The sequence below is a fragment of the Anabas testudineus genome, chromosome 2 (assembly GCF_900324465.2).
Source record: "Anabas testudineus chromosome 2, fAnaTes1.2, whole genome shotgun sequence".
Classification (NCBI taxonomy): domain Eukaryota; kingdom Metazoa; phylum Chordata; class Actinopteri; order Anabantiformes; family Anabantidae; genus Anabas; species Anabas testudineus.
Genome location: NC_046611.1, coordinates 148,610 through 172,590, shown reverse-complemented (window position 1 = coordinate 172,590; position 23,981 = coordinate 148,610). Strand labels below are relative to the sequence as shown.

At 41.7% G+C, this 23,981-nt stretch overlaps 1 protein-coding gene across 1 annotated transcript; it reads left to right on the top strand.

The window, feature by feature from the left end:
• The first annotated feature begins 4,643 nt into the window (after nucleotides 1-4,643).
• dytn (dystrotelin) lies at nucleotides 4,644-23,792 on the top strand. Its single transcript, XM_026363002.2, has 17 exons — nucleotides 4,644-4,710; nucleotides 5,825-5,875; nucleotides 6,141-6,235; nucleotides 6,453-6,495; nucleotides 7,154-7,343; nucleotides 7,419-7,504; nucleotides 7,772-7,851; nucleotides 7,922-7,993; nucleotides 8,062-8,225; nucleotides 9,304-9,415; nucleotides 9,521-9,654; nucleotides 21,099-21,255; nucleotides 21,324-21,376; nucleotides 21,453-21,594; nucleotides 21,919-22,354; nucleotides 22,482-22,574; nucleotides 22,999-23,792. Exons 1-16 carry the CDS (start codon nucleotides 4,644-4,646, stop codon nucleotides 22,568-22,570), a joined length of 1,971 nt encoding a protein of 656 aa, XP_026218787.1. The 3' UTR covers nucleotides 22,571-22,574; nucleotides 22,999-23,792.
• The last annotated feature ends 189 nt before the right edge of the window (nucleotides 23,793-23,981 follow it).

The window sequence follows — 23,981 nt, the reverse complement described above, 5'->3', positions numbered from 1 at the left end:
AGGGTTTGGTGTCTTTGTGCTAGTTCAATCTCTTCATTGATGGTTATAAATCTCATTCTGATTTTTTTGCATCTTTATCTGCTTATACTCTGGCCCTTTTTGGTGTTTGTGCTTTTTTTGACTGTTGTTGTACCTTTTTGTTCTGATTCCCCGTTATTTGAATACTCAGTTCTGTCAAACATTTAGTTCCACGACTAGTAGACGACGCCTCAGGTGTAGTTTAGATTTGTTAAACATTAGCGTGTTAGCACTGGGACCATTAAGCTTAATGAATGCTGAAGAGAAGCAACAACTACAACAGTAGCAGAGTCTCCATGGGAGTGTCCCCACACTGTCCCAGTACCGATGTGGTGATGCGATGATGGTGGTGGATGAGAGGCTCTGTGTTTCAGCGATTAACTCAGTGCAGAAGAAGAAAAGCTGCAGTGTCTCGGCCTCGAACGACCCAGAGACAAACAACGAGCTTCAGTTTGAAGAGAAACAAAGAGCAGAGGACGTCAAGAACAGAAAACGGTTTGTGTTCACAGCTGACTACAGCAGCCGGTTTGTTTTTTATCATCAGGCCACTCAGCCCACCCTCATTAGCCATTCATTACAATCAGCCGATGCAGAAATATGAGGCTGGAAACATCCACCATCTGATATACAGAGAACCCTGGAGAAAACTGGACACATTAACTGAAGCACAGACTTTACATAGCTTACATAGCCTACCCCATTCGATGAATCCACTGTCTCATCACACCTCTGCATGTCTTTGACATCTCTGCTTGGATGAGAGAAACACATTTTAAACTTCAAACACAAAACCTGGTTTTCGCAGCCATACCTTTTTACACAGCTTGGAATCTTCAGCCTTTGTCTCCATGAAGTCTAGAATCTGAGAATATTTGACCAACCCAGGTTTTACTGACCACATCTTCTCCACCTCTCAGGTAGCAGAGTCACACTTCTCTGAGTCATCTCACATCTCGACTGCTGCATCGTTCTCACTACAGGACGATGCAGCACTGTTTCAATTCTGTTCAATTTCTTGACTTCCTGTAGCTGCTGAATTAGGTTCAAAACTACAGACCCTCTTTCCCACTGAGCTCTGCCAAGAAACAGCCTACACCACACAGAAAAAGATCCCAAGCGAAGATTTAGGTTAGAAAAGGATAATAAAAATTCTTATTCACAAATTATTTAAAAAGGCAAGGAAAAATGATAAAAGAAAAATAAAATGTGACGTTAAAATATTAATCTGTGTCAAATGACAAATAGGACAATGAGTACTCAGAAATGTCCTTTAAATGTGAGAGTCCCGCTGGTGTCTCTGTGTGCAAGGAGTTTTTAAACTGTCACAGCTGTACTCAATAATCCAATCCCAACCACAAACTACCACACGTCGTCTCTTTATTATGTGTGTCGATAATCTGTAAACTGCACACAAAAGAAAAACAGGTTGTCACTTTCATAACTGCATAGGCCGACACTGTGATGGTGATTACATTACCATTAACAGCCTCCGTCTTCATCAGTTTCCTATGTACTAAAAAACGTTTCTCCTCATGTGGCTGTGATGTAACAAACAGTTTGTCTTATGATGCTTTGCTTCAGACGTCTTCTCCCTGAGTCAGCTTTGTTGCTGCTTTGTACGTCACTGTCCATATGAAAAATTACTAAATGTAAGTGAGGATGAAGATGAGTGATTAACAGATATATTTGGTTTATGAGAAGCTGCCCACACCTCCATCAGAACCAGATTAACAGTTGTTGATGTAGAAATGGAGACATTAAATATCTAGTTATCAACACAAACATCATCTTATATCCAGTGTTAGCTGTTCAAAATTGACTGGACATGTGCAATTGGAGAGAAGAGCTGTGTGGACACAGAGCTGACAAGATGGTTCAGACATTCTCTCTCAATCTCAATCCCATCTTTCTTCTCTGTGTCTCACTTATTTCTAACAAAGGGTACATCCTAATGCCCATTATTGATCTCTCCTTTGTCCTTGCTTGCCCCAGAATTTGTTCCTCTCCTCCATCTTGAAGGACATCCCAAAGCCTCTTATTTCATTGTGAGGAGCAAAGACCAATGTTTCAGGAGGTAAGCGAGGCTACATCAGACCATCTTTTCAAGTCTCAAGATTCAAAAACCTTTATTAATCCCAGAGGGAAACTGTTTTGCCTCATTACAGTTGTTCTCAACACAGACAGAAAGAAAGGGAACCAGAACCAGGAAAGATCCAACACCAAAATAAAGACACATAACCAATAACATCAATACAGAAAAACTCAATATATGTACAGAATATGTAAAATAGTGCTCTCCTGTGGTTCTCTATGAAGCACTTAATGTTAATAAGTCTTTGGCTGAACATGCTCCTCTGTCCAGCCAACACACTGTGCAGTGGGTGGGAGGGATTGTCCAGGATTAAGAGGAGTTTGGACAGCATCCTCCTCTCAGCTACAACATGTAGAGGGTCCAGCTCCACCCCGCAGAACAGAGCCAGTCCTCCTAATCAGTTTGTTTAGTTAGTGTCTGACACCTTCATGTTGCTGCCCCAGCAGACCACAGCATAGAAGATGACACTGGAATCACAGAAATCACATAGAACATCAGCAGCAAGGTGCTGCAGACGTTGAAGGACCTGAGTTTCCTTAGAAAGTACAGCCGGCTCTGAGCCTTTCTGTACAGTGCTGATGAGTTCTTAGTTCAGTCCAGTTTGTTGTCCAAGTACACTCCCAGGTATTTGTACTCGGACACAACCTCCACCTCCTCCCCCTGAATAGAGAGAGGGATGACAGGACTCCCAGATTTCCTGAAGTCCATCACCAGCTCCTTTGTTTTACTGATGTTGAGTTGCAGATGGTTGAGTCCACACCAGTCAACAAAACTGTCCACAATTCCACGGTACTCTGTGACATCTGCACCCTGAATACATCTTACAACTGCAGAGTCATCAGAGAACTTCTGAAGATGACAGGACTCTGAGTTGTACCTGAAGTCTGAGGTGTACAGGGAATTCTTTTGCGGAAGTCTTTTATTGAATTGTCACACCTTTTTATCAGAAACCTCTTGAAACTGCATCACAACATCAGAAATACTACCTCTAAAACAAAACCAATGTAAGACACCCACAGACGTATTCAACCTGTCTCTCAGCCAAGCAGTTGTGCCGACATGCTTAACACTCCACTTTGCCACTTCCAAAACAATCCACCCCAAATTGCCTGAACAACTACTGCACCGTAGCACTCACACCCATGGTTATGAAGTGCTTTGACCAACTGGTTTTGGCACACCTGAAGGACAGCCTCCCACTCACACTGGACCCCTACGAATTTTCATACTGCAGCAATAGTAGCATAGAGGACGTAACCTCCAGAGCACTGCACCACCAAACTTTAAAATCTGGGCATCAACACCTCTATCTGTAAGAGGATACTGGGCTTTCTAACCCACAGACCTCAGCATGTCAGGTCAGGCCACACATGCTCCACCACCATCAGCCCAGTGTGCTCAGCCCATTCCTTTCCTCCCTCTTCAGTCATTACTGCAGATGTGTGCATGGCTCCAAGTCCATCATCAAGATTGCGGACGACTCTGCAGTGATTGACCTCGTCAGTGACAATGATGACCCCCTTACTCACCTACACACATTTCCGTTTACATTTAGTTATTTAGTTAATTTATACGTGAGGTACAAGTCAAAATAACTAAGTCAAGGAGAAGAACTTAAAAGAAGAAAGTAAATTGCTCGTGGTGGGCAAATCGTTCCATCATTGTGGAACCACTGAGCTGGAATCTTTTGAGGTGAGGTGAGGGCACCACAAGACGTTGGAGGGATTATAGACGTGGAGGAGGGAGTTCAGGTAGGTCGGTGCTGTTGAGTTGACCACTTTGCAGGTCAGGGTCAGGGCTTTGAACCTGATGCAGCAGCTACAGGAAGACAGTGCACCTGGTTAGGTGCTAAACTCCATTCCGTTGCCTTCTACTTGTACATCTGTAATGACAATAAAGATGAGTCTCATCTAATCGAATTTAATCCAACTTTCTATTTTTTCTGTTTTTTAGATCTATCATCTGAATCACAGATCTTTAGTTCTCTTTGACAAAGAGCTGTGGACAACTTTCACTAGAAACAAACTGTTTAGTCATTGACACAAGAGATTGTCAACATGAATTTAAATAGAACTGTTAATTATTTTAATTTCCAATCTAGCAAAAGTGACCACGGAGTCCGACAGACTTTGATCTGTTCAACACGCGGCAGGTGACAGTTCAGTGGAGAGGACGTCTCATGTTTCCTCGATTCCTCGATCCTCTGATCTTTTCCTTGCATGGCTACATGTATCCTTATTGGGAGGAACTAATACACAAGGAAAAGACGCAAGAGAGGGAACGTGGATGCAGGTAAGGCAAGTGTCTCAGTAAGAAACATACCTGGAACAGGATGTCGGCGCCCTCTGGTGCTCAGATCCACTAACTGCAACATCAGCTTCACTGAGTGATCACAACGAGCTGTAATGTGTTGAACAGTCCAAATGATCCAAGAATGACGTGAAATGTTTCTTTAAAGTTCCTGTGTCCACGTTGATGTTAATGCTGCTAACGACACTAATGATCACAACTGTGCTGTTCACTCACCGTGTGGATGTCAGCGCTCTGCTGGCTGCTGATTGGTCAACAGGCAGCAGGTGACTGCAACACGCCGAAGGAAGGTGAGTGTGTTTCTACTGAGTCTCTAATGAACCTTTCTCGTCTTTCAGATCCATCACACTGTCTCTACTTTGTTTCCTCATCATCCCTTCATCTGACACTTCACTCGTTCATCATTTAACATGTCAGGTCCCAGAGACTCTTTCACCTGCTGTAATAGGACAAACACTAAATCTTCATCTTTATTGCTATTTTCTATCTTTCATTTCGCACTCAGTTTTTCACTTGTCCACCCACCCCCCTCCCCCTCTGTCCAGCTGCACCTGTTCACTCCATACCGCCACAGTTTTTGAGCTCATCTTTCACCTGATGTTAGCTCTGCTCTGTGTTTGGGTCCATCTGTTACTGAACCTGGTGCCTTTTTCACCACGTTCTCACCTGATCCTTTCTCCTGTTTACCAAACACTGAAACGGTCCAAACTGCCTGTGGAGCTTTTTTCTACACTTGGGCATTTGAGTGTGTGACACCACAGCGACTTCAGGAAACCTGCAGCAGAGGTACACTGATCACACCCTTTGTCACTGTCTCTTTCCTTAAATTGACTGTTTTTTACAAGAAGTTTGGTTTATGTCTGACAAATGTTTCACCACTGCAGCTGTTTTTTGATGGTTTTATTCCATATGGGCTGATCTCATTGATCTCTAATGAATAAGTTGTCATTAGTTAATGCTGCTTTATTTAATCAGTAGCAGAACCTAAACCTGATTTCACAAACCTCTCTGATCCCAGACACCAAATGCATTGTGTCTGTGCAGGACTAGTTTTACTGTCTGTTGCTGAAACCAGGATTTAATAAAGTCTCAGAGAACCAGTTGGATCTCTCAGTGTTTCACTAGCTTCTCCATGGACCCAAGTTTTTTGTGAACAAATTCTTGTTTAGTTTTAGTTGATCCATTTCTCACAGAGTTTAATTGATTTTAATTGAACATTGAAGGGTAAAGGTGAAGGGGGCGTGTTCTGCACACATCCAGGTCAAGATTATTATTCTGGTCTCTCCTGGCAGGTCTCTGTATGATTTTCAGTTCAAAAAGTGCTTTATCTCAGATCAGATCTATGTGCAGAGCCTTAGTCTACCCCCTTTCTGTAACAGGAAACCTGTGTCTTTAATAATGCAGGTCCTAGTTTTGAGCCAGGTTTTAGGATCCAGGTAGATGCAGGTGAACCAGGTGCGAGATGGACTTCCTGTCTTCTTCTTGTCACTTGAACAATTTGAATGATTTATGTCTTTCAATATGACCAACAATTTATCAAGAACTAAGCTAATTCTGTCCTTGTGGTTTCAGACTGACGTGAACCATTGTGGATTTGGACCACATGGGTAAACCCATCTCTACTGTGCTGAGTTAGCCATATCATGAGTTAGACATTAAATTCACATTTAAACCATCCAAAGGTTCTATTTGTTCTATTGTTTCTTTATTTCCTGTCCAGAGGAATCGAATAAAATACGAGCGTCGGTTTACAGAGTCGCAACAAAGCTCGAATCTCTGCAGAGACTCTGTCACAGTGAGTATCACAACATAGACGTACTTTGTTTCTGTGCTGGTGCTACGTCCGAGTATTGCTAGACAGTACTCTGTACGTCATACCATAGTACTCAAACATGTATTTTACTGATAGTTTTCACTAATCGTGTTCCTGCTTTTTGGTGATTGCAGAGAAGTTCTCTGGAAGTTGAGTCCTGGTAACTAGACTTCCTTCTTGTTAGGTGGAAACATTTCACTGATCATCAAGTAGCTTCTTCAGTCTGAAGATAGTTGGTTAGAGACACTAATTTATCCTCCAGGTTGGTTTCACCCCACCTCTGGACTGAATAGACTCGTTAGGTGAAACAGTCACACCTCTGCCAACCTTCTGTTTTCTAGTGTATTTCTACACTAGCTGTTTTACTAGTGTAGGAGAAAAGAGCAGCTTCAGTATGAAAGAAGGCAAAAGATACTAGACAGGACAAGGCTTCATAGACAGGACATGGGTAGGAGATGGGTTCTGGAACAGCAGACCACACAAACACAGACCTGTAGTGGAAATTTATGGTCTAAACAGTCAGCCTATGTGTAGAAGAATTTATGTTTTCTTTATGGTACACATATACTTAGTTCCTCAGGAATGTTATGTGGGGGGGGGGGGCCTGTGATGTATGAGGGTTAGAGAGAGGTAGAGGAGAAGACAGCAGAAGAGGAAACATTTCTACACTAGTCCCCAGTAATAATTACTTTACAAATAAAGAACTTTAAATGTGTATCTAACAACGGGTCGGCCCTGGGATAATCAAAGACTTGTCAGCTATAGAAGATAACCACACACATATGCTTCGACAGATTTTATTTTCCAAAAAATTAATTCAAACTAAATAAATCGTTGGAATCATCTCATATAACATTTTTAGTATTATTTTATATTTCATCTCTCACTTAGAAAACAGATAAATGTGTTTGTGTTGCCAGTGGATGTCGTCTCTATCGGACCTGTCGTGGCAGCAGTCCACTCTGTGATCGGACCTCAGAGGCTGCAGGACGTGGGGCTGAACAGGGAGGAAGTGACCCGGACTCTGAACAGGATGTTCAACAGCGTGGATCATGTGGCTGTGCCGGCTCCAGGAGAGAGCTGCAGTCTGATGTTCAGGCTCTATGACCGGTCCGGGTTTACATAAAACCTTTACACAGGTCCTCAGTGTTTGAATCCCACTGCTCAAGTGTCTTTGTGTTTTAGGACTCAGACTGGTCGTGTTTCTGCCGCTTCTCTTCAAACTGCGCTGATCGCTCTGTCTGCAGACAACCTGCTGGACAAATACAGAGGTGACAAACAAACGTCTCACACACAAACATTCTAAATGTTTCAGTGTGGAAACTGAAAGTGTAAACGATCACAAACAGAGCCCTAAGGAACACATCATCACTCGCCCTGTTGTTCTGTGTCTGTACATGTATATTAAAATTGATCTGTTAGTTCTGGTTGAAAAGTTGAACCCTGTGCTCAGTGATGTGTCCCTGATCTTTACAATAAAATACCCTGCTCCTGTTAGTTGTAATGTTACCATCCTGTCTGTGTTTCTTTGTGTTTAGCTCTGATTGGTGTTTCAGAAAACAGTTCAGGATGCGTCAGCAGGTCTGGACTCAGATCTTTACTACAGGACCTCAGCCAGGTAACAATGCTGAAGCAGACATTTCCCAAAATGCCCCTTTCCTGTCTCTAAGGTGTGTTCATGTCTTCAGATTCCTCTAATGGTGCAGGAGGAAGCCGTTTTTGGCAGCGCAGAGGCAGCAGTGAGGTCGTGTTTTAATAAGGTGAGAAGAAAACACACGTGGCTGCGAGGGATCAAATTGCCCCATGTGCTGACATTTTCTGTCTACAGGTAATGACTCCGACGGTGGGCGTAGAACATGTGTTGTTGTGGCTACAAAGCAATCCACAGCTGTTGCTATGGCTACCTGCACTGTACCGGCTGTCCATTACTCAGAACATCTGTCACACCGTCCGCTGCCACACCTGCAAGACTTTCCCTATCACTGGACTCAGGTAAGCACATGGTAGCCAATCAGAACTCCAAATACTTCTACCACAGTTAAACTAGACTCTGACATTAAACAAGTCAAACTACACCATGTCTATCATTTGACCAAACATCATCTCTATGAATATTCACTGTTTGGTATTTAAGCATGATAAAAACTAGATTCCTAGTGGGATTTCCTTATTAAACAAAGTCTAATACAGCTAATTTTATAAATTAGGAGCATCCTGTCTCAAAGTGATGCTGAAAAAGTAGTAGTTAGAGATGGATCAGGTGACTCTGAATCATCTCTTAGTTCTGCTGCTATAAGTTAGTCTGCTGGGGGACCTCTACTGATAAACTGAGCTCCTCTCCTCTCTCCTTTCTCCTCTATCCATTAAAATTCTACCATTTCATGTTCATTCATGTTCATTAACTATGTGTCTTCTCTCTCCTCTAGTTGTGTCTCCTCCTCTCTCCATTCTCTTCTGCAGGTATCCTCCTCCTTGGAGCTGTATATCTCCAGAGTCCAGTTACTGGTCCTACCAACCTATCCAGTGTTTTTGCTGCTTGTTCTTGTTGTTTGTTGCCTGCTGTTCTTTTCTCTTGCTTCTTTCCACTCACTCTGTTCGGTCGTGGCAGATTACCGCCCACCCTGATCCTGGTTCTGCTGGAGGTTTCTTCGTCTAAAGGGAGTTTTTCCTCTCCACTGTCTCCTGGTGCTGTTCAGTGGGGTTGTTGGGTTTTCTATATAATTCTGTATACAGTTATATTTGTATAACTGTATACAGTGTATACAAATATAACTGTAAAATTCTTTGAGATGACTTCTGTTGTCATTTGACGCTATACAAATAAAACTGAATTAAATTGAATTGAATTAATAACTGATCACAGTCGATTCGACTTTTAAGTATCACTGTTTGGTGACTATTCACTATTGTATCAACAAATCCCAGTAAATCCACACCAAATATTCTGTTAATGAGTCCCGCAGATCTTTTTCTACATATGAATAGATTCTGGTTAGGGTTATACTTTACTGGAGTTCTGATCAATTGTGCTCTACTGACCTGCAATGGATTATTTATTGGATGTGTTCAGATTTCGCTGTATGAAGTGTGTGAACGTCCATGTGTGTCAGTGCTGCTTCCTGACTGACAGACAGACAAGGAAACACAAAATCCACCATCCAGTGCTCGAGTTCTGCACCCAGGTATGAAAACACACAGGTGAAACATGCTGGTAGAGCATTCACAGGTAAACTTACATTCAGACTTTACAGGTTTTGTTTTTAATCTTGGATTCCTGTTTTTATCAGCCCACCTGGAGGGAGTCTCTGTCCTCGTTATTGTACTGTGCTCGTTATGCCCTGTTGCCTTGGCGACACACTCAGAGAGAAGCTGATCTGAGTAGGATCCTGATGTGGGTAGAGCCAGGGGAAACTCAGAACAGGTGAGGCAGGTGCTGATCAGTGTCACGTAGACATCACAGCTTGAAAAAAACTGGTAAACAATTTTTTTATAATGACTTTGGTCATTGTCTCTGTCCTCGTTAATAAATATGATTTTTTTAAATTTGCTGATGCTGAAAATATTTTTTTAGAAATTAATTACACTACACATAAAGTTATTTTTAATTAATATTAACATAAAACACTTTTTATTTTTATTTATGACATGTTAAACACCTATAATTCGGTATAGGTATAATGTGTAAGGTGTTAAACCTTAAACACTGTAAATTGTGCTGAGATGACTTTGCTTGTGATTTGGCACTTTATAAATAAACTGAATGAAATTACAGATAAATCTGTTAAAATCTTTACCTTTTCCTTTACATAACTTTTATAACTTCTATTTAAATTAAACAACTTTTTACTAACAGAACTAGAAAATCTGGAGATTGAGTCCTGGTAACCGGACCCCTCTGTCTCCTAAAACGGGTTAGGTGTCCAGCCTGGTGTAGGTGCGAACTGGTCCTGATCTTATAAGATCAGGACCAGTTCGCACCTACCAGAAGGTTGTGTCTAAGTCCTCCACCTCTGTTGAGTGAGGTGGTGTTGATTTGCATATGCACCCCTTCTTCAAACCACCTGTCCTCTTTGTCCAATATGTGAACCTCACTGTCCTTTATCCACTGTCCAAAGCTGATCCAGGTCCTGAGGTGTTACTCCTCCTGTGTAGCGGCTGTTTGGTTTCTCCAATCTACAGCTCAGAGCGTTCTTCACTGGACCACAGACACTATATTACTCATTTGCTGTTTTGGAGTCCAATCTTTATATTTAAATTTACATTTAGTAATTTGGCAAACGCTTTTATCCAAAGCGACTTACAAGTGAGGAACAAGGCAAACAAACAAAATTTAAAAGTCAAGGAGAAAAAACATCAGAGCAAAGGGCTGTTGAAGAAGTGTTTGTTCAAGAGATGTAAGAACAGAAGAGCAGAAAAGCTTTTTGTTTTTTTTGCAAAGGAAGATGTGTAAAAAGAGTTCTGTTTTCAGCAGTTTTTTAAATATTGAAAGTGAGGTGGCTGAGCGTGCACAGTTTGGCAGCTCATTCCACCATCGTGGGATCACTGAGCTGAAGAGTTTTCCTTGGTGTCTACTGTGTGGTGCTGGTACCACCAGACGTCATTCACTGGCCGAGCGCAGTGGACGGGAGGGGATGTAGACCTGAATGATTGAGTTAAGGTAGGTTGGAGCTGTAGAGTGGATAGCTCTGTAGGCAAGAGACAGAGCTTTGAACTTAATCCTTGCAGCCACAGGAAGACAATGCAGAGATGCGAAAAGTAGTGTGACATGAGACCTTTTTGGCTGATTGAAAATGAGGTGTGCTGCTGCATCTCATGCATCCAAGTAGAGATGTCAGAGAGACAGGCAGAGATGCGTGAGAGTCAGTGCAGTAGAGTCATCCAGCGGAAAGGACAGGTAGAGCTGTGTGTCATCCGCATAGCAGTGATATGAAAAGCCATGAGAATGGATGATAGAGGCTAGAGAAGAAATATAGATGGAAAAAAGAAGAGGACCAAGGACTGAGCCCTGCAGTACACCGGTGGAAAGGTTATGAGAGTCAGGATCACGCCGCTGCCAGGATACTTTGAAAAGGTTCGTCCAGACAAGTAAGACCAAAGCCAGGCTAGAGCTGATCCAGAGTCAGAGAGTGCAGTCATAAGGATCTGATGGTTCACAGTGTCAAAGGCTGCAGATAGGTCTAATTGAATTAAGACAAAAGAGTTACCTGTGTTTTCTAAAAATCCTTTTCAGCTCCTCTAAAACCCCAGCCATGTAAGGCATAACCAGGTTTTTGCGTTCGACCTGGAACAATGGCTCTTCCATTGTTCTTTTTATGGAACAGGTTGCTGCCTTGTTGAAGGCCCACTTGAGTTGCACTGTCTTGAGATGCCTGTCTTCCTTCTTTTGGGCTCCTGTGGAGAAGGGGATGTTTTGTGCTCTATGAGTCCTGTTGACTCCGAGTTTGTGTTGTAGTGGGTGATGTTGAACAAAAAGTATGGGTCCTTGTGGGTGGGTTTAATTTTTCAATTTTATTTGTAGAACGCTTTTTACAATTGACATTGTCACAAAGCAGCTTTACACAACCAAAGAACAGTCCATGAACAGTGTATGTGTATGAGTCATAATAATGTGATTGTCCCTGATGAGCAAGCCGAGGGCGACAGTGGCAAGGAAAAACTCCCTGAGAAGGCAACAGGAAGAAACCTTGAGAGGAACCAGACTCAACAGGGAACCCATCCTCATATGGGTGATTACATGCTGTGTAGGCAGCAGGCAGTCCAGTATAACAGTTAATGTCTTTTAAGTTAATGTGGAGTCCAGTTAGTTATTGCAGGCAGACTTGTTCCATTCCTTGACTATCGAGCGTTGAGTCGAGACCTCCAAGAAACGGCTTCCGACGTCCGCCGAGGCCGGGACCGACATCATAGTAGCTTGTGACCAATCCAGTCTCCAAACGCATCCCAAAGGGCAAACGGTGGATCCAGGCGACGAGATCTCCAGCCAGAAGTTGGGCATCAGGACGAGTCAGACAGGACCAGAGGGCAGAGGGTGGAATGACGTGTAGCTCGACAGAGAGACAGGAAGAGGGAAAAGAGAGAGGGAGAGGGAAAGAGAGAGAAGAGGAGAGATTGCAGTTAGTTGTATTCACAGTCAGATAAAGTTTGAGGTGAATGTATATTTAGTGTAGTGCAGCAGGGACTCCGGCAGGACTAATTATGACAGCCTAACTAAAAGGGTGGGTTCAGAAGGAAACACAGACATGAGGGCGCACTGGGATGTAGAGCAACCGAACACTTCACCATCAACAAACCCGAGTGATCAGTGAGAGTTGGGAAGACAGCATCTAAACATACCAGTTCAACATAATGCTCTACGTCCATGAGTCCTTCCCAGATCTATTTACTCAAATGCTTGACTAAATAAATAGGTTTTCAGCCTAGACTTAAACACTGAGACTGTGTCTGAGTCCCGAACGCTATTTGGAAGGCTATTCCATAACTTTGGGGCTTTGTAAGAAAAAGCTCTACCCCCAGCTGTAGTTTTTAGGATACGAGGTACTGACAGGCAGCCAGCATCCTTTGAGCGAAGTAGGCGTGGTGGATCATGAGACACTAGCAGTTCACTTAGATAATGCGGCGCAAGACCATTTAATGCTTTAAATGTCAAAAGTAGTATTTTAAAATCAATGCGAAATTTCACGGGGAGCCAGTGAAGTGTAGATAAGATAGGGGTGATGTGCTCATATCTTCTGGTTCGAGTGAGGACTCTCGCTGCTGCATTCTGAACTAACTGAAGCTTGTTTATGCACCTGGTTGAACAGCCAGACAGTAAGGCATTACAGTAGTCCAACCTAGAGGTGATGAAAGCATGGACTAATTTTTCTGCATCATTTAGTGACAAAATATTCCTTATTTTGGCAATATTTCTGAGGTGAAAGAAAGCTGTCCTGGTGACATTATCTACATGAGCTTCAAATGAAAGACTGGAATCTAGAATCACACCAAGGTCTTTGACTGTTGCACTAGATGTAACGGAAAGGCCATCTAGAGTTACGGTGTGGTCTAACATCTTGCTTCTAGCTGCAGATGATCCTATAACTAGTACTTCTGTCTTATCAGGATTTAGCAGAAGGAAGTTAATTAGCATCCAGTCTCGTATATCCTTTACACATTGCTCAACTTTATTAAGCAGTTTGATCTCATCTGGTTTTGATGAAACATATAACTGTGTGTCGTCAGCATAACAATGAAAGTTAATACCATGTTTACGGATAATGTTGCCCAGAGGAAGCATGTAGAGGGAAAAAAGCAGGGGGCCTAAAACTGAACCCTGTGGAACACCAAACTCCACTGGAGAGCATGTGGAGTAATCGCCATTTAGATCTACATACTGATAACGATCGGTCAAATAGGACCTAAGCCAGGAGAGGGCCGTTCCCCTAATTCCAACAACATTTTCTAGTCTGTGAAGGAGTATACTATGGTCAATGGTGTCGAAAGCTGCACTGAGATCGAGTAGCACAAGCATAGAGACACTACCCTGATCAGCGGCCAATAGGTCATTTACTACTTTAACAAGTGCCGTCTCTGTGCTGTGATGAGGCCTAAATCCTGACTGATAGAGTTCATGTATGTTATTTCTATGAAGATACGAGGATAGCTGCCCAGCTACTATCTTTTCGAGAATCTTAGAGATAAAGGGGAGGTTTGATATCGGCCTGTAATTGGACAGCTGACAGGGGTCGAGATCAGGTTTCTTGATTAGCGGTTTAATAACTGCTAATTTAAAACACTTTGGGACATACCCACAGCTGAGTGAGGAATTTATGATTGTCAGCAGGGGTTCTATTATTTCTGGCACTATCTGTTTTAGAAAGTGTGTCAGTATAGGGTCTAATGTGCAGGTTGAAGATTTTGCAGAAGAGATGAGTGAAATTAGTTCATTCTCTTCAAGAGGAGTAAAGTAATCTAGGTACTGATCTGCTGAGGTTAGCTCGTCACCTGCGTCAACTAAATTGTCTGGTTTTAAAGCTTGAATTTTCTGCCTTATATTTACAATTTTGTTATTGAAAAAGTTCATGAAGTCCTCACTACTGCACAACGTTGTTATGGAGATATCTGCAGTAGTTTTCTTTCTAGTTAATTTGGCTACTGTATTAAATAAAAATCTAGGGTTATTTTTGTTGTTTTCTATGAGAGTGGAGAGATACGTTGATCTAGCTGCACTAAGAGCTTTTTTATAGTTCAGGATGCTCTCCTTCGACGCTATCTGGAATACTAACAATTTAGTTTGGCGCCATTTACGTTCTAACTTTCGAGTAGTCTGTTTTAAGACGCGCGTGTCATCGTTATACCAAGGAGCAAGTTTCTTATCTCTGATGACTTTTCTTTTAACTGGAGCTACATTATCTAAGGTATAACGTAATGACGACTCGAGATATTCAGTCGCCTGGTCTAGTTCTGTGGTGTCAGACGGTGATCCAATCAAAGTTGGTAACTCTGGAAGATTACTAATAAAGCTCTGTGCGGTAGTTGATTTAAATGTACGTTTAATGCGATAGCGCGGCGCTGAGTATACATTATTAATATGACACACTGTAGTTGAAACAAGATAGTGGTCTGAGATAACTTCAGACAGTGGGAGCGTAAGTAAATTTCTTATACTTAAACCGAATGATATTATTAAATCTAAGGTGTGACCCGCTTTATGAGTGGGTCCTACTACACACTGATCTACTCCTAGCGAGTCCAATATGGACATAAATGCTGTTCTCAGAGGGTCTTCTGGATTCTCAAAGTGAATATTAAAATCTCCAGCAATTAATGCTTTGTTTACAGAAACAACTAGGTTAGAAAGGAAATCTGCAAATTCACAAAGAAATTCAGAGTAGGGCCCTGGGGGTCTGTAAATGATAATTAGCGGGATCGGCTGAGCAGACTTTATATTTGTATCTATACTTGTTATGTTACTATAAAGACATTCAAAAGCTTTAAATTTGTGTACATGCTTTTGTACGATAGTCAGTTTATCATTATAAATAACTGCGACACCTCCTCCTCTACCAGTCAGACGAGGCTGGTGAATGTAGCTGTATCCAGGAGGAGTTGCTTCATTTAAAGCTACATACTCGTCCTGTCTAATCCAGGTTTCTGTTAAACAGAGTATATCAAACTCCTGATCTGTGATAGTTTCATTAACAGTAAGAGCTTTAGATGTAAGAGATCTAATATTTAACAATCCTAACTTCAGGTCAGAGGTGCTGGCTGCACAATCAGTGTGCTCTGAATTTGAGGTCTGTATGTTAATTAAATTATTAAAACATACTTTCTGGGTTTTTCTAGCTTTTTGTTTAGCTCGAGGAACAGACACAGTCTCAATATGTTGAACCCTGGGTGACGACTCTGTGCAGCTAGCAGACGGTTGGTTTAGCCTGTTTGTCTGCTCCCTGGCCTGGACTCTGGGTAGTCAGCGACTAGCTAGGCCTGATCTTAGACTATGAGCTATACTGCAAGAAATGAGAGCAGCACCTTCCCGAGTGGGATGGACACCGTCCCGCCCTAACAGGCCAGGTTTGCCCTCAAAGGTACTCCAATTATCTATGAAGCCCACGTTGTTTTCGGAGCACCACCTGGACATCCAGCGGTTCAGCGACCATAACCTGCTGTAGGTTATGTCACCTCGTCTCATTGGGAGGGGGCCAGAGAAGATTACCACTTCGGACATCGCCTTCGCTAATTTAAACACCTCTTTAAAGTTATTCTTGGTAACCTCAGACTGACGAAGGCGTATATCGTTAGCTCCAGCATGTACCACAACTTAGAAAAGCTATGCTGTCCTAAGGCCCTAAGATTGCCTTCAATGTCCGGTACCCTGGCCCCCGGGATACACCTGACCACAGCCGCTGGAGCCCCTAAAGGTCTGGCTAATTTCAATTGTCTCATGATCGAGTCTCCTATAACCAGAGTTCTTCCAGGTTTCTCAGCGGGTGAATCACTGAGGGGGGCAAACCTGGTGGACACGTGAAGCGCGGGGGTGGTGTGCTCCGGTGGGCTAGCTTTAGCCTTAGCCTTAGCTTTGGCTGCGCGAGTATGCCGCCGAGTCGTCACCCACTCGCCCCGCTGTGAGGGCTCTAATGCCGGAGTCGGGGACTGGCTATCTCCGCCCGCGGCACCCAGACTGTCTTCTAAAGAAATAACACTACTCTCGCTCTCTCTAACCGTCTCTAAAGTCTGGATGCGCTCCTCTAACGCTGTTATCTTCTCCGTCAGAGTGCTAACTAGCACACACCTGTCACAGGTAAAATTGTCGCTAACGACGGAGGAAGACGGTCTAAACATCCTGCACTCCACACACTGAACAAGCTGAATATTAGTCATCTTAAACGTACCTGAGTTGTAGAACTGTAGAAGAAATGTTGTGTAGAGTTAAAAAATCCCGCTGTTGCTCTCAGACGAAAAAAACACGCGCGTCCTCCAAGAAGCGGAAACGGAAGTGAGTTTAGATGGTGCATCTCAACTCTCTAGGAATATGGCAGAGTTTATTAGACGACCTCAACCCTGACATGTCAGAGTGGAGCCCAGGACGCAGAGACGCAGTCTTACACACCTCTCTGCAGCTTCCTTACAGCCGTCACCCCCCCAAAACTACCATAACCCCATAGAGACAGTGTCTGCTACCCGATTACCTAAATTATTTATATCTAAAACTAACACAAGAGGAGTTATTCATAAAAACCTAATAAAAATAAAGACTCCTCTCTTAGAACAAAATAACAAGAAAACAATCAAATGTGGACTTTTAAATATCAGATCTCTCTCGTCTAAATCCCTCTTAGTAAATGATTTGATAATTCAAATAGACTTATTCTGTCTTACTGAAACCTGGCTGCAGCAGGATGAATATGTCTCTCTGAATGAGTCCACCCCCTCAAGTCATGTTAATTATCATGTTCCTAGAAACACAGGTCGGGGTGGAGGAGTAGCAGCAATCTTCCACGCAAGTTTGTTAATCAACCCCAGACCTAAACATAGGTTTAATTCGTTTGAGAGCCTCACTCTTAGCCTCTCTGATCCTAACTGGAAAAATCAAAAAACAGTCCTGTTTGTTATTGTGTACCGTCCTCCTGTCCCTTACTCTGAGTTTTTAACTGAATTCTCAGAGTTTCTATCTGATTTAGTTCTTAGTGCAGATAAAGTCATTATAGTGGGTGACTTTAATATCCATGTAGATGTTAATGATAACTGCCTCAACACTGCATTTAATTCACTATTAGACTCCATTGGTTTTACCCAAAATGTAAATAAACCCACTCACTGTTTTAATCACACCCTTGATCTTATTCTAACATACGGTGTGGAAGTTGATCAGTTAATAGTTTTTCCCCAAAACCCTCTTTTATCTGACCATTTCTTAATTACATTTGAATTTACAGTGCAAGACTTTACTAAACCTACAGATAAGATTCTCTACAGTAGATGTTTATGTGAAAATGCTGTTGACAAATTTAAGGAGCTGATTCCATCTTTTATTTCAGAGCCATGTACCAACACAGAGGAAGGCAGTTATTTCAATGTTACTCCAGCACAAGTGGACTATCTTGTTAATAGTACTGGTGCTTCACTTGGAACAATACTTGATACTGTTGCTCCTCTGAAAAAGAAACTAGTGAGTCAGAGGAAGTTAGTTCCATGGTACAATTCACAAATCCGTAGCTTAAAGCAGAAATCACGTAAGTTGGAAAGGAGTTGGCGTTCCACCAATTTAGATGAATATTGCCTAGCCTGGAAAGATAGTTTAATAATATATAAAAAAGCCCTGCGTAAAGCTAGAACTTCATATTACTCCTCATTAATAGAGGCAAATAAGAACAACCCTAGGTTTCTTTTCAGCACTGTAGCCAGGCTGACAAAGAGTCATAGCTCGGTTGACCCTAGTATTCCCTCAACTCTCAGCAGCAATGACTTCATGAATTTCTTTACAAATAAAATCATAACTATTAGAGAAAAAATTGATCAGATCATCCCTGCATATAGCATGGATTGTACAACAACTCTAGATCCACGCTCGTACTTAGACTGCTTCCTCCCCGTAGATCATTCTGAATTAATTTCAGTAATTAATTCCTCTAAACCATCAACATGTCTCTTAGATCCCATCCCGACTAGACTCCTCAAGGATGTCTTACCTTTGATCAGCACGTCCATATTAGATCAGATCAATCTGTCTTTACAAATAGGCTACGTACCACAGGCTTTTAAGGTTGCTGTAGTCAAGCCCCTACTCAAAAAGCCTACTCTGGACTCAGGGGTCTTAGCGAATTATAGACCAATATCCAATCTGCCCTTTATCTCTAAAATCCTTGAAAAGATAGTTTCTAAGCAATTGTACGACCACCTGCATAGCAATAACTTGTATGAAGATTTCCAGTCAGGATTTAGAGTACATCATAGTACAGAAACAGCACTGGTAAAGGTCACTAATGATCTTCTACTAGCATCAGACAATGGACTACTCTCTATACTCGTCATGTTAGATCTTAGTGCTGCATTCGACACTATAGATCACAACATTTTATTACACAGACTGGAACATGTCATTGGAATCAAAGGAACAGCACTAGAGTGGTTTAAATCGTATCTATCGGATAGATTTCAGTTTGTACACGTTAATGATGAGTCTTCCATGCACAGCAAAGTCAGCTATGGAGTTCCACAGGGATCTGTGCTTGGTCCGATTCTTTTCACTTTATATATGTCCCCTTTAGGCAATATTATTAGGAAACACTCTATAAATTTCCATTGTTATGCAAATGATACCCAGCTATATTTATCTATGAAACCAGGAGAAACTAATCAATTAGTCAAACTTCAGGAATGCTTAAAAGACATAAAGACCTGGATGTCCTCCAATTTCCTTCTCCTAAATCCGGACAAGACAGAGGTTATACTGTTTGGGCCTAAAAATCTCAGAGACACTATGTCTAAACACATTCTCACCATTGATGACTTAGTTCTGGCCTCAAGTAATACTGTAAGAAATCTCGGAGTTATCTTTGATCAGGATATCTCCTTCACTTCATACATCAAAGAAATCTCTAGAACTGCCTTTTTCCCCCTAAGAAACATTAAAGCTAAAATTAGGAGCATCCTGTCCCAAAGTGATGCTGAAAAACTAGTCCATGCATTTGTTACTTCCAGACTGGACTATTGTAATTCCTTATTAATGGGATGTCCCAATAACTCATTAAAGAGCCTCCAGTTAATCCAAAATGCTGCAGCCAGAGTTCTGACTGGAATTAGCAAGAGAGATCATATTTCTCCAACGTTAGCTTCTCTCCATTGGCTCCCTGTTAAATCCAGAATTGAATTTAAAATTCTTCTCCTCACTTATAAATCCCTTAATAATCAGGCTCCATCTTATCTTAAAGACTTCATAGTTCCTTATCTTCCAAGCAGAACTCTCCGTTCTCAGACTGCAGGTTTACTTGTGGTTCCTAGAGTTTCCAAATGTAGAATGGGAGGCAGAGCCTTTAGCTACCAAGCCCCTCTCCTGTGGAACCAGCTCCCAGTTCAGGTTCGGGAGGCAGACACCCTCTCCACATTTAAGACTAGACTTAAAACTTTCCTTTTTTATAAAGCTTATAGTTAGAGATGGATCTTAGTTATGCTGATATAGGTTATTCTGCTGGGGGACCTCTACTGATAAACTGAGCTCCTCTCCTCTGTCCTTTCTCCTGTATCAATGCAAATGCCACCATTGCATGTCATTAACTTTGTGTCTTCTCTCTCTTTTAGTTGTGTTTCCTCCTCTCTGTCTCCCTCTCTCTGTACTTTTCTGCAGGTATCCTCGGCCTGGAGCTGTACATCTCCAGAATCCAGTTCATCTGCCCAATGTTCTTGATACTTGTTGTTGTCTTTATTGCCTGCTGTTCTTTTCTCTCTTCTCTTTCCACTCACCCCAACCGGTCGAGGCAGATGGCCGCCCACTATGAGCCTGGTTCTGCTGGAGGTTTCTTCCTCCAAAGGGAGTTTTTCCTCTCCACTGTTGCCTAAAGCTTGCTCAAATGGGATTGTTGGGTTTTCTCTATAATTTTTTGTATAAATATTTTCTGTAAGGTCTAAAACCTTACACTGTAAAGTGCCTTGAGATAACTTCTGTTGTAAATTGGCGCTATACAAATAAAATTGAATTGAATTGAATTGAATTTCCTGTAAACCTCTATTTCCAGTCTGCTGCCTGTCCTAATGATGACCACACAGTCCAGGAAAGCCAAACAGTTGTCTTTGATGTCCTTCCTTGTGAATCTGATGTTGGTGTCCACTGAGTTAATGTGGTCTGTGAAAGCCTGTACCTCCTGGATCTTGATCTCATCCACACATCCGAACCAGTGGGTTGGTGTCATGCCAGGAAGGAGCTGAGAGCTTTTTTCTCTACTTCCTCCATATATAGGTTTGCTACAATGGGAGACACTGGGGAACCTGTGGCACAGCCGTGTCTCTGTTTGTAAAAGTCACCTCTCTACGTGAAGTAGGTGGTAGTCGAGGCACAGGTCTGGGAGCCTAGCAGATCTGGACTGGGCTAAGATTGCTTCTTGTGCAGAGGAAGCTGTCTTCTTCCAGTCTTCTCTTCATGGATGTTAAGGGATCAGTAGTGGGGATGCTGGTGAAGCGGAATGTGACATCAAAGGATACCATGGTTTCATCAGTATCCAGTTTCAGGAAGACTGAGAATCTTCACAGACATATTTTAACACACTTGTTGTCCATGTTTTTAAATTCAAAAATTCAAACAACTAAATGTTTATATTTCTTTAAACATTTAATTACATATTAAATTTATTTCATTATTTGTATGATTTATTATAATCATTTTAAATTGTGTCTCAGTGGCCCGCCCCCCTCTGATACCTCAACACTACTGGTTGACTCAGCTGTCCATCAAAGCCCAGCCTCTGACAGAGATGTTTCCCAAGATGCTTCAGTGCATCCCCTTTCGTCCTCGTCTAAAGCACTGCAGACAGACGAGGAGACGACGACTCAGCAGGTGACCTCTGACCTACAGTGACTGTTAAATAAATAAATAAACAATAGTAACATTGTGTTTCTAAACAGACGGACGCGGCTGCTCTGCTGAGTGAAGTCAGAAACCTGCACAGAGACAAATGGTGAGACTGAAAATCAGAAATAGCATTAATATATTTTATATATATTATATTTTATCATCTCCATAATTTTGTTCAGGCTGCTGGAGCAGGAGCTGCAGGTGTGGAGACTCACTGTCCAATCAGAGCACGGACTCCTGGAGGACAGGTGTTCAGAGATGGAGGTTACCATTGAAACTCTGAGACAACACCACCTGTGTCTGCAGAAAATGCTCACACAGGTAAATTTTTCGAAAAATGTATTTCTTAGTACTTGTAGTACTTAAGCCTTTACTCATGTTAAATTAATGTAAAAAAAAAACATACATACTAATAAATAAATAAATCTACAATATACACTGAATTGTAAATGTTTTTAAATTTTATTTACAATATGTATAGGTTTGTTCATTTTAATTTGTTTTTATTTAATTATTTTTGGTACTCTGTAATTTGTTGCTTTGTATTGTCATATATGTTCTCATTTATTTAAAGTTTTTAAATGTGTGTTTACATTTATTTTAGTATTTTACTAAAATATTAAATTAACCAATACATTTTTTCAGGCATTAAACAACATAGAGGTTCAAAAGCACGACACGCCCCGTAGCGTGGACACGGAGACTCGACAGCCCTCCAACCACACGCCACGCAGCGTGGACACGGAGACTCGACAGCCCTCCAACCAGACGCCACGCAGCGTGGACATGCAGGACACAGAGGGAAATGCCACACCAACTTCTGACTCGCTCATTGCAGACGAGGACGACCAACTGTCACATGACCTCTACTGTGAGGAGGAGCCTGCAGGTGACAGGTGTCTCAGTCACGCAATAGGAAGAGAAGAGGGGCCAAAAGAGGCGGAGTTACAGAGAGAAGATACCCGTCTGCCTGAAGAAGAAGAGAATTGTGGGATGAGTAGTTCAGAGAAGTGGCTGCAGGAAACTGTAGACGGACTGAGGAATATGATGGAGACAAACAGGTGGCGAGAGAGACAGAAAGGTGAGTCACAGACTCCGAACCTGATACCTGAAGTATATTTAAATCTGTCGCTCGTATTGATTAAAGCCATTCCTGACACCAAACTAACTCCATACAATGAAATAAAGTTTTAATTTCCTGTCTCCAGATAAGAGGGTGGTGCTTCTGGAGGCTGCAAACCAGGTGGGGGAGTCAATACACTACCTGGTGGACGCTTTGAGAACAAACACACTCTGACCAGGTGAGTTATATTCAGGTGATAGAACTAATTTATTTAACAATAACTTACTGTAATAAGTGTAAATGTAAATATGGCGCACACTAGTGGTTTGGTGGTGTAACTGCAGAGCGACGCAGCAACTACACCCTACACCTGTACATTTACATTTAGTCATTTGGCAGACGCTTTTAACCAAAGCGACTTACAAGGCTAGGCAGGGTAAGCGTAACTCTACTGGAGCTAGGCCACAGCTGGGATTCGAACCCCAGTCTGCCACATGGAAGACAGTGATCTTAACACTAAACTAACCAGCTGCTGTAAGTGCTTACACTGATATAGCCTATGGTGTAGGGCAGTAGCCCCCAAATGGTGAACTAAAGGTGGTCTGTCCAGAATACAAAGACGCACGGTAAAATAATAAAGCCTATGTTTTATTTTTTAACAGGCACAGCCTGGTCATCTTGGCAGAGGTGTGTGGGTCCTGTGGTTGCTGGGTCTAATCTCTGGTGGAAGGTGGAAGGTGGAAGCAGACACTCAAGTTTAAACATTACATCCAAAGTTTCAGCAGCAGTAACTGCTTAAATTCAGATTAATCTACTTCACTTACACTAGAAATATGTGTCGAGGCTCAGGATCTAAAGCTTTATCTACGCAGCGTAGCGTGAGCAGCACGTGAGTAGAGCAACAGTAGCAGCGTCCATGCTGCATGTGAACAGTCGACACAGCGAGTGGGAGAAACGGACAGATTGTTAAAATACAGTAAATAATTAAGTGAAGTGTTCAGAGATGAATAGACACGTTTACGCCTTTATTCATCTACAACAAACGTAGTAAGGCCACTAGTTGCTGCAAAATGTTAAACCACATCTCTGAAAACATAAAAGCCTAAAAATACTTATTATTAAGCTTTGAAATAAAAATTAGACAATTATTTATTTTAGTTATTTCGATGACATCATACTCTCTAATAAAACAGTTTTACTTTTTTAGAATATGTGCATGTCACTAAGAATTAATTCATTCTAAAAAAAACAAAAAACCTTTTGCCCAATAACAGGATCTCAAGTTGGGAGGACTTGATTTGACCAGACCTTTTGGACTTTAGTTCAGGACCCCTGGTGCAGGGTACACATAAACTTAACACAGAAGCATAAATCAAGCTTAACAGTGTGCACATGAAACAAAACAATAAAAACGTATGTATGTGTAATTAAATATAATTTTAAAAAAAAAATTGTTTCCAGGATATATGGATAACAAGAAAGTAAAAAAAATGTTATTGATGTATAATTTTTTTTTTTACCTGTGAATGTAATAAAATTGGAATTTTATAAAATATAATTGTATTAATTATTCAACAACAAATCTTCTAAAAACTATTAATATATCAAAAAAGAACATTTCAAATCCATGTTTTTATTTAAAACA

What these genes read in the sequence shown, in the direction of transcription:
- dytn (XM_026363002.2), top strand. Translation starts at nt 4,644, where the DNA reads ATGTCAGCGCTCTGCTGGCTGCTGATTGGTCAACAGGCAGCAGGTGAC. An exon ending in GTGAGTATCACAACATAGAC is followed by an intron (nt 6,236 to 6,452) that starts GTACTTTGTTTC and finishes AAGTAGCTTCTT; the next exon opens with CAGTCTGAAGATAGTTGGTT. An exon ending in TGAGGTCGTGTTTTAATAAG is followed by an intron (nt 7,994 to 8,061) that starts GTGAGAAGAAAA and finishes TTCTGTCTACAG; the next exon opens with GTAATGACTCCGACGGTGGG.